This window comes from Neolamprologus multifasciatus, chromosome 3, assembly GCF_963576455.1.
Source record: "Neolamprologus multifasciatus chromosome 3, fNeoMul1.2, whole genome shotgun sequence".
NCBI classification, from domain to species: Eukaryota; Metazoa; Chordata; class Actinopteri; order Cichliformes; family Cichlidae; genus Neolamprologus; species Neolamprologus multifasciatus.
This window is the reverse complement of record NC_140441.1, coordinates 12,952,480-12,962,426: the sequence shown is the minus strand read 5'-3', so window position 1 is coordinate 12,962,426 and position 9,947 is coordinate 12,952,480. Positions and strand designations below refer to the sequence as shown.

At 42.4% G+C, this 9,947-nt stretch overlaps 2 protein-coding genes across 3 annotated transcripts; one reads left to right on the top strand and one right to left on the bottom strand.

Moving 5' to 3' along the window:
* Positions 1-305: 305 nt before the first annotated feature.
* LOC146521670 (polyadenylate-binding protein-interacting protein 2B-like) lies at positions 306-1,215 on the top strand (the record flags this gene model as incomplete). The annotated part of the gene is made up of 2 exons (XM_085155456.1): positions 306-569; positions 658-1,215. Coding segments are annotated over 2 exons (321 nt in total), but the record flags the coding sequence as incomplete, so codon positions are not given.
* A 992-nt stretch (positions 1,216-2,207) lies between these two features.
* On the bottom strand, positions 2,208-9,313 carry LOC146521669 (uncharacterized). 2 transcript variants are annotated; one of them, XM_085155444.1, is made up of 8 exons: positions 9,154-9,313; positions 8,299-8,397; positions 7,913-8,108; positions 7,758-7,817; positions 7,415-7,546; positions 5,374-5,434; positions 5,104-5,278; positions 2,208-5,012 (listed from the first exon to the last, which is right to left on the bottom strand). In XM_085155444.1, exons 1-8 carry the CDS (start codon positions 9,175-9,177, stop codon positions 4,959-4,961), a joined length of 801 nt encoding a protein of 266 aa, XP_085011570.1. In that variant the 5' UTR covers positions 9,178-9,313; the 3' UTR covers positions 2,208-4,958. The 2 variants fall into 2 exon arrangements, with proteins under 2 accessions (XP_085011570.1, XP_085011571.1); XM_085155445.1 differs by lacking the exon at positions 9,154-9,313 and adding an exon at positions 8,577-9,066.
* Between the last annotated feature and the right edge of the window lie 634 nt (positions 9,314-9,947).

Sequence of the window (9,947 nt, the reverse complement as noted above, 5' to 3'; positions counted from 1 at the left end):
GCTGCTGGTGAAGTTGCTGTTGAGATAACATAATGCTTTATTCACCCTCAGGATGAGAGCCTCACCTGAGAACAGGTGGATTTATCGCTCATTTATTTGTCAACAGTACTTGAAAAACAATGTTTTTGGATGATATGCTAATAAAAATAATTAAAATTAATTTAATGGTTAATTCTTGGCAGACTCATACCCCTCTCCCCTGCCACCAGTGAACTCTGATGCCGCATCAGATACAAGGTTTCTTACCGCGAGTTGAGCATTTTTGTCAGCTTGTGGCTTAAGCGTGAATTTGTAACGTCTGAACGTTTCCACACCTTCACTTATTGTTCCGCTTTACTGCTTATCTTATTATTTATCATTTCCTTTCCCGTGTCGTTGTCTTGCAGGTAGAGGAGGAGCTGTTGGAGCAGGAATTCTTGGAGCGCTGCTTCCAGGAGATGTTGGAGGAGGAGGACCAGGATTGGTTCATCCCTTCGCGCGACCTCAACAACCAGGGGGTGGGGCAGCTGCAGCAGCAGCTCAACGGGCTGTCGGTCAGCGATCACCACAACAACCTGGAGGAAGTGGCGGTGAGTCAGATGCGTCTGATTGCGCTGCGCTCACTCTGTCGGTTCTTGATCAAATGAGTGATTTTATTCTGTTTCCTTCTCTCTGCAGAGGAAGAGCATCTTGAATCCTGAAGCAAAGGAGTTTGTCCCGGGGAAGAAATACTAGGAGTCCCCCTCACCCCCATGGAGCCTCAGCACGCACGCACACATGCATACACAAACACACTCAGACACATGCACCAGTCCTCTCATATTCTCAGAGACTCTGGCGGCCACGGCCGCACACACACTGATCCTCACACGCAAGCATGCACACGCACACACTTGAAGTCAGTGGCGTGCTGCCAGGCCCGATTTGGGGGGTGGGGGGTTTTCTTTTTTTTTTTTTTTTTTTCTTTCTTCAATCTTTTTATTTCCTGTTTGTTTCTTGTAAACTGAGGGACATTGGGGATGGGTGGGAGAGGGGGTGTAGTACCAGCTCTGCCCTTCTGTGGGCGCTAGCTCATTGCATTTCACACAACGCTGTTGATGTTTACAGAGCATGCAGATCTCAGCAAGAGTCCCTTGAAAAATAGGCAGCTACTTGGGAGTGATGCCAAGACAAAGTCTAAATTCCAAAAGTTTAGTCTTTTTTTGTTTCAGTGTTAATTTGTGTCCAATTGGGTGATTTAAAAAAAACATTTCCAGCAGGTTGAAGGTTGATGTTGCTGAGGTCAGAAGGATGAACATTTCAGGGGACTGCAGCGGGCTTCTGCCGTTGCTCTGTAAAGCCATCACAGTAACCCGTTAACGTTTGCTCCTATGATGTCCTGTGACGTCACGGCTCATGTTTATCTAAACGATGGATGGTTATTTGTATCTGCAGCGGCTCTGTTCCAAACCACGTGCAAACCCCTCAGCCCTCTCTCCCTGCCGGTTGAATCGATCTGAACGCTCACGGACGGGTGGCGTCACGGAGAAGAACTTGTTTTCCCAATTTGTGTTGACATCCATGCTTATTTTTCATCAAGTATCCCAATCATGAGTTAAATAAAGGAGTTGAATAAAAATGTCAAACATCAAAGCTTTTTTTTTAATTTTTAATTTTTTTTTTTAAATCTTTAAAAACTCAGTCATCTTTTTGTGTGTGCACAGCTTTAGTTCACGGCTCAGTTGTTGTAAGGTGTTCATCCTTCTTACGGGGGCGGGGGGATTCGGTCTGGAACGCAGCCACTGCCTCTTTCTGTCAGCTTGGTTTGTTTAGGATCAGATCAAGTGTCCATATCCAAATCAGGTTTTTCAACTAGCATCTCATCCTTCCCCTTATTTTTCCTTCACATTTTTTGTTTTTGAGGATGAGGCTCTCTACTGGGTGTAGTAGCCTGTGGTGTCCATTTAGTCCTGTTGGTAGGAGGAAACGAGTAGGGAGAGGTGATCGTATCGCCATGGGGATGGCAGTATGGAGGATGTGGCGGTCAGTATTTAATCCTTGCCGGTCTCGTCCTACCCTAGGAATCTGACTTTTTGTTTAGAGGAAGTTCTACTTTAAATCTTTGTGGTCTAGAGTTCAAAGTGTCTCTCCCTGATGCGAGTTTAATATCCATTAAAGCGTGAGCCAGTAGGAAAAAGTTATATATGTGACAATACTCTTCAGGAAATCCAGATTCCTATCACCAGTAATTCTGTTTCCTTTTTTCTTTTTTGTTTGTTTGTTTTCTCTGAATCTCAGCCATTTTGGCTCGAACATGGACGTAGTATTGTCCCAGGAAAAGTAAGATCTTGTGTATTTTTGTGGTAAGCAGAGATTATTTACATTGTGTTTCAAAGTATCTGACAGGTAGCGCTTCTGTCCGCTCATGCTGCTTTCCGAGGTTTCCGTGAGAGACGGTGAAGCGTGGGTTTAAAGGGGAACTTCCTCAGTGTTGGACCACAGATGTCAAATGACACCCTGGTGACGCCGTTAGGAATGTCCGCCAGGTGGATTGTACAACATGAAATCATTTTTGGTGATTTTCATTTTCTTTTTTTTTTTTTCTTTTTTTTTTTTTGAGTTGTGTGATAGAAGCCGTTAAAAAAAAATGAAAATAAATAAAAGTGTATGAATTTCAAGATAAACAAAATGATGAAAAAAGTTGAATAAAGCAGCTAAAGACAAAGGTTTTGTTTGCTTTTCTTTTTCATTCTCCCTTTTCTCTTAATCTGTACACACACGTGACTTTTCCTGTGATAATTCTGAACAGTCCAAGAAAACAATATCAAAAATGTCTCATTGTAAAGGTTCTTATTTGAAAGGTTCAGGACAATATTCACTTTCTTTTCAAGTCTGAGAGCGTGGAAGTTGGATCATAACACGGATTGATAAGTGAGGTCAACGTACGTGGCCAAGTTAATGGGAATGTGCCGATGAACTAAACGAGAAGTCCGAGCTACAGGGAATACTGGATAAAACCAAGATTATTAAAGTTAGAATAACATTTCAGTGGGAATTCACAGATCGTTATCGCTTCAAATGTCCGCTTTGCTCTTACTGTGAACTTCCTCGGGACGGCTCTGTGTGAGCTATCGTCCAAGATATTTATGAGTATTCGTATTCCTTCCCTCTGGAGCTTTGGATCATATCACAGGATCTTTTTCAGCATGTTGTTTTCATTATATTTCTGTTTATCCAGTCCAGCTGTAGACGGATACCGCTAAAAATGTGCAGCGGTTGCTTGGTCAGCCACTATTAGCTTTTAATTGCTTAAAAATGATCATCATCTATCCAGACTGACTGTTTGGTAACAAATGGCCAGATTTTGGTTACATAAGCACAAACCTTTCTACTAAAGCTGAGACGGCTTAAACAGCGCGACGCTCAACTCCAGAATATGTTTCACTGTCACTTACTCTCAATCGTTTAAGCTTGCCTTTTATTTTTGGCACAAAGTACCTTGTCTAAGCATATATTTGTTTTGTTTTCGCATTCGAGGAGGCGGCTCATCATCAGTCTGTTTAGCATCAGCTTGATAAACGGTCATCTGATTGTTGCGTAAAGCTGTGCATGCCATTTGGCCTCACTGGAGAACCTGATCTGCTGCCCTTGAAGCAGACTCTCTGAGATCACCCGGAGATAACCTTTCACTTATAAACATGAGGACGTGGAGAATGCTTGATGCTGACCCTTGGTGGGCAAAACCATCTCAAATCACTCTGACCCCTGCAGGCGTTAGGCAGGTTTGCAACTAAAGAACAGCACAGAACAGCGATATCCAAGTAAATAAAAATATAGATGCATAGGACGGTGCTACATTTCATCTTTGAATAAAGGGTTAATTCAACTAAAGTGTGGATCTGAAAGCAGACTGGACGAGTGACATCAGGATTATGTCTGCAGAAAAAGAGATGAAGGATTGGTTTTTGGTGACTATCCTGAAAATGAGCTCATGACTGTGTCGGTGCTCATTTCCAAAGCGAAACAGGAACAAAAGGAAGACGATCGAAATGTTAACAGACTAGAGGAGCCTGAAATCCAGGGATGTGAACGGCAAAGACTGCAAATCCCTCGATTTGTGTGCTGATATGAAGGAGCAGAGATATATGGCCCCTGAAGTCACCACGCCCTCTACATACAGCACCCAGGTGGAACCAAGGTCATTGCACAGGGACGCTACTGTGTGCAGCACTACGAGTATGAATCATAAGAATGAAAAAGAGCTTAATTGGACTGTGCAGCTAGTTTTGCACCTAACCTAACAAATCCTCCTCTCCAGACCACTTGAAGCCCCTCTGCTTTAATAAAGTGCAACCAGTGAATGGAGCTATTTTCTTCACAACTGTCCATTTTTACACGCTCACACAGCAGAGATGGGACTCACTAGACACCTCACAATATTGCTACGATAATTTACTCATGAAATGATATTACCGTGATGCTGAGCAGCCTTCCAGCTCCACAGGTGAGCCACAGGTTTTCAGGTTTCTTTCAGTTTGGGAATGGTTGCCTTAGGAACCCCAGGAGCTCCAATCAGAATCATTAAACCTTATTCATCTCAGTAGAGGCACTGAAGTTAGCATGGGGAATGATGGTTCGAATTTTTGTGGCATTTTTTAACATTTATTTAACTTAAAAAAAACCCAAAAACTAAGTAAATCATCCACCACAGCCGTGTGAACACTTAAGCCTCTGCCCAGCACGAGGATGCCAGCAAGTTCACAGCTCACCGTCTTCCTGCCAGCAGATGGTTTACTGCTACGTTGTGACTCAGCTTTTGTGTCCTTGGCGAGATAACCGATACACACGCGCAAAAGCCTTGACCGCTATCTCACTTTTCTGCGGAGGCGTTTGGACAAAGCAGCTCTAAAACATTTCATACTAACATGCTGCACTTTAAGTCTAAATCAAAATACAAAAAATACACTTTTTTTTCTGAATGATCTGTATTGAGTCAAGATTCAGACTGTAGACCAGTGATAAGGTGGGCGATCGGAGAAGGCATCCTGCTGAGTCTAGGTGGAAATACACAAGATAAAGGGACAGACATGAGAACATAAGCAGACTAAGCACAGGGCAAAAGCCTGCAAGTGTCAGGCTACTCACACAGAGCTTCCTTTGGCCGCTCTGTATCTTAGAGCCATAGTTGAACTGGTACTCTGTTTGCGGCAGCTTCCTCCTAGTCTCTGTGCAGTAAGTTGCTGGCCGTACGTGGGCCTGAGGCAGGGCGCTGCTCTGACAGATGGTTTTCAGCTCAAAGCACTCAGGTCCCCTTGCACAGCTGGGAGTAAGAAGAAAGGGGAGAAAGTGTCTGAAAATAGCACAGAGAGCGTGAGAGGACACGATGAAAAGGTGGAATTTGTGTCTGTGCCTCACCAGCTGCCCTGAGCTAAAGGGTTCTGGAGGGAGGAGGCACTCTTATCACAGTGTTGGTCATCTAAATGGGAAGTTTCAAAGCACATTCATTCAAATACAGCTTCCTCTGCAATTTAGAGACTATATTTCACACCATGACTCAACAACAGTAACAACAATGTACTTCGATTTTGTCTTATTGTCTGCATATATATCATTTACCAGTCTAACTATAATAGCACATATGTAAATCTCTGGTTTTAGACTGGTTTAAAATACTATTTTAAACAGTTTTTTTTACCCTTGGGTATGCATGGTGTCATATAGCCCTGATTTGGTCGTCTCAGCCAAATGACCTGTTTGGGAGGGGCAGCCAATTAGAAGAAAGCTGGCTAAACAAGAGGGTGAAGGGAGATAAACCTTCCTGTTTCACACAGTAGATGAACTGAGAGGTTACATCAAGTCCATCGTAGCATAAAGAATGATCATTAGTAGTGGTGATGGAAAATAGCCTAGTAGGCTAATTTTTTTTTTTTAATTGAATTTTGCTTGTACACTTAAGCCCACAAACTAAGTGGGTTATACTCACAAGCTTTCCTAAAAGCATCTAGCCCACGGTCCATATTAAATGACTTAAATATAAGGCACGGGAGCCTGAATCGGGCCGGCAAATACTCCAGTTTGGCCCACTGGATGGCTTTGGAAAATGTAGAGGAGAACACAAGTTTTGGACTTTTAACTGTATTTTCATGCATTTTAGAGCTTTTGCTACAGATACAGTAATAGATTTATGTAATTTTGCACATTTAATAGTTACAATTTGAGCCTAAAAAGTCGTGATTACAAATTTCTTTCATTTGCTACAGAAGAAATTCTTTATCACTTAAAAAAAGCGGGGGCATGAAGTTGAAATTGCACTTCTTTACTTATATCGAAACTAGGGATCTACCGATACCGATACTGGTATCGGGCCGATACTGTAAAATGTGTGTGTACTCATACTCGTAAAAGTTAACTGATACCATGAACCGATACCAACTTATTTCATTAATCAGAGGGTGGCTTGTCATTTCTGTTGTAGTTTTTTTTAGATTGGCCACTAGGGGGACATCATGCGCTAAACAGGCACAGGGTTAGACGAGTCAGACTGGCAGCTCCAGATAAAAAAGAGAAACTGGAGGCTGATGTAGCTAGGCTAAACAAAATGTCAGCAGTGTGGACCGGAACAGCCAACTTTAACTCAGGTTTTGGAAAAGCGATGAAAAATGTCAAGAGAAAATCCACGGGCAGTTAAAATAACAGAGGCTCTGACTCATTTTATCGCTCTGGATGACCAGCCAATGCCAGTCGTGGAAAATCAGGGAGATAATGGTGCCAAAACTTTCTGAAGAGGTAAAGACAAGCAGTGTGTGCGCGATGTCAGTCCTTGGTTTAATGGCACAGTGGACTGATGATCCACGGGCAGATGAGGAGTTTGTTCGTCAATGCCAAATACTTTCATTATTTTGTTTGTTTGTTTATAATATGGACACTCTGCAATAATTTAAAAGTTTATTTTATTCTCAAACCTAATTTGTATTTATTTTATTCCAAACAGAAGTGTTTATTTATTATTCTGAAAGCTCGAGACAGTGCCAATAGTTCAGTGATATTTTGTAAAATTACAATGTGGAGACTCTGCAATAATTTAACAGAAGTGCTTATTTTTCACTTGAAATTTTTTTGTGGTCATTTTCATTAAGATTTTATTTTTTATCGGCAGGGAATATAATAAAACCTGTCTTCCAATTCATTGCATTTGTGTGTGTGTGTGTGTGTGTGTGTGTGTGTGGTAGAAGTATCGGTTTTTGTACTCTGTATCGGCAAGTACTCAGATCCAAGTATCGGTATCATATTGGTTTGAAAACATTGGTATCGTTGCATCCCTAATCGAAACCTCAGAGATTAAATGTGTAGTTAAGCTTCTGTACACTGACACAAAGCGCAGTTTGACTGGCCCGGCACGCATAAGATCAAGGTGAGTTTCACATCCCTGATTTATGGTCATAAAAATCTCTTCTACCTTTGTTTGTGTCAACAGCAGACCAGCCTTGAGGAGAGCTGAGCAGGTGCTGCAGTCCACTTTCTCTCAGTAGATTTCTTAGAAAATCATTACAGCTGGACGGACCATCAGTGGAAGACAGCACAACCACACCTGAATGTGCACAAACAGAGAAAAGTGGGTTTCACTACATTCAGCCACGGATTCGGCTGCAGTTTGAAAACTCTACGAAACACGAACGCGTGGGCTATTTTAGAAACCAGAACAACAAAGGCTTTGGTTTGACGGGTTTGTTACCGGGAGCTCAAGCAAACAAACACCACATGGATCAAATCAAACAACAACAAAAAAGAAGCAATCTAACCTCCCTTGTAGACAATCTCAGTCCTGGTATCGTTTGCCTCCTGCTGCTGCAACATGTTTGCTGTCAACAGAAGAAAGCTGAGTGTCTCTACACCTGCCGGCTGCATGTTGAGTATGCATGCCTGGTTCAGAGAGAAACACACAAACAGTCCTTACCTTTTCCACCACATCCATCACAAACACGGCGCTGCTGACTTTCATCCTCTTGACCAAGGAAGAGCTCAGTCCCCCTGGCAACTCCTGCATCCTGCGTCCAGTGTACCGCCAGGGCGGGGCCAACGCCCTGATTTGCCATGGAAATGGAAGGTGTGAGGATGCCAAATGAAGACATGAAGGCAGAAGAAGGAGGAGGCTGGGGGACAAAGCACAGCATGTGAGGGCCTGTGGTGGTGCTACTGCTAATGCAAGGCGTTTTAAAACCAACGGCCGGCCCACGTGGCTTCAAGGTTATTCTTTCAAAGCAACAAACTAAAGAAAATGGACCTGTCGTGCGTTCATATGTGCACAAATTCATCCAACCTGTAGCGAAGGAGCTCGCTCACCTCATCTCTGGAGTTCAGATGTGGGTAGCGCTCCCTGACGGGTCCATAGTCCTTCTTGTAAGTGGTGAGAAATCTCCCTGCACTGTTGAAACCATGAGTCTGGTCAGGGGGAAAAAAACAAAACAAAACACAAACAGGCATTTTGGGGGGTTTAAATAAGAGTTTAGCTTGTTGTGATGGTCAGTCTGAGTGTATAATGCGAACAAACCTGACATCCTGACAGAAACAAGAGCTTGTTCAGCCACAGTATGCGCGCTTCATATTTACTTTTTACTTACATAACCATGATGCCCTGAACTTGATGACCTCCAGGTGTTAATCACCTCATCACTAGAACTGATGTGTGGTATTTTTATAGTATTGCACTGATAACCACTGATGCACTAATGTAGGTAGATGCTGATTTTTATTGTTTGTTTTAAATCATAACTCTGGATGCAACACTCTAAATTCCCCAAAAGATAAAGATAATAATTGCAGTTGTGCTTATATATCTCATAGACCTTATGCCAGTTTGTTTTGTTTTCACAGCTTGTTTGTGCTGCCCCCTGGTGGCCAGATAACAGGGCTGCGAGTGAGGATTTCAACACGCGTTTCTCAATGTTATGAATTAAAAAACAAGGACAAAGCAGAAGCCTTGGTGGGGTTTTGCCACATTATTTAAAAGAAAAATAACTATTTGTTTGTCTGTTGTTTCCCACTGTTAGACAACTAAGATCGGATCTTATTTTAAATTGAAATAAAACTTTTAGTCTAATCCTCCTTTTCTGTTTGACTTTTTTAAACCTGTGAATTTCAGTTGAACAACAACATGTTGCTGCTGCGCTCCAACTCCCCATCAAGCTACATATTTACCTTCCGCTGCTCCGATGTAAGCATGCTTGATGGTTTTTTTGGTTCCTCCTCGAGTAATCTTAGCGCTTCATCGCTGTATTAAAGCCAAACTGAAGACTAGAGACCGTCCAGCGTGTCTCTGAGTGAAAGCCAGCAAAATGTTTTTAATTGAATTTGTTTATTCCACTGAATTCTACTGTGGAATTACAGCCAATTGGTACAAACAGCTCCCTGCTTCAGGGGCTCAAAGGTGAATGTATGTGACTGCAAGAAATTATTCTTTGTTTAATACTTACTGTCATGTTTTAGGTCCTTTTTTTTTTTACTTTTCTTCTTCTATTGCTACATATTTGTCCTCAGGAGTTGAAATGCAGCTGGAGCGGGTTAAGGTGATCAAATCTGTGGCTCCCTAAAAATGAAACGCTCCACCTTTATATTAAAAAATCTTCTGGGTTGCCGTTTTGCATCTGCACTGTCACAAACAGGAACTCTTCCACCCTGCTGCCTTCAGTGTCTGTGTTTTTTAATACTGCTGAGCTTGTCAATGCGCTTTTTTTTATTTTTTAAATCAGGATGTACCTAACTGTACGTCTGGCCTCAAAAAATGTTTGTTATTTGTTGGCCTGTTCCACTTTCATTGTGGTAGTTTCAGTTGTGGGTTTATAGCAACCGTTTCAAATTACACACTGGCATCGAAGTGCAGAGGCCTCTCTGTGGAGCTTGCATGGTCAGTGTCTGCATGGGTTCTCTTGGGTAGTCAGATTCTTTTCCAAAGACACCGTTGGGCTGTTGGTTGATGCTAGATTGGCTGTAGG

Coding starts and splice junctions, on each gene's coding strand:
- LOC146521669 (XM_085155444.1), bottom strand. CDS start 9,177: ATGCTTACATCGGAGCAGCGGAAG. Junction 8,109..8,298: donor ATCTGAACTCCAGAGATGAG/GTGAGCGAGCTC, acceptor TTTGTCCCCCAG/CCTCCTCCTTCTTCTGCCTT. Junction 5,013..5,103: donor GCGGCCAAAGGAAGCTCTGT/GTGAGTAGCCTG, acceptor ATTTCCACCTAG/ACTCAGCAGGATGCCTTCTC.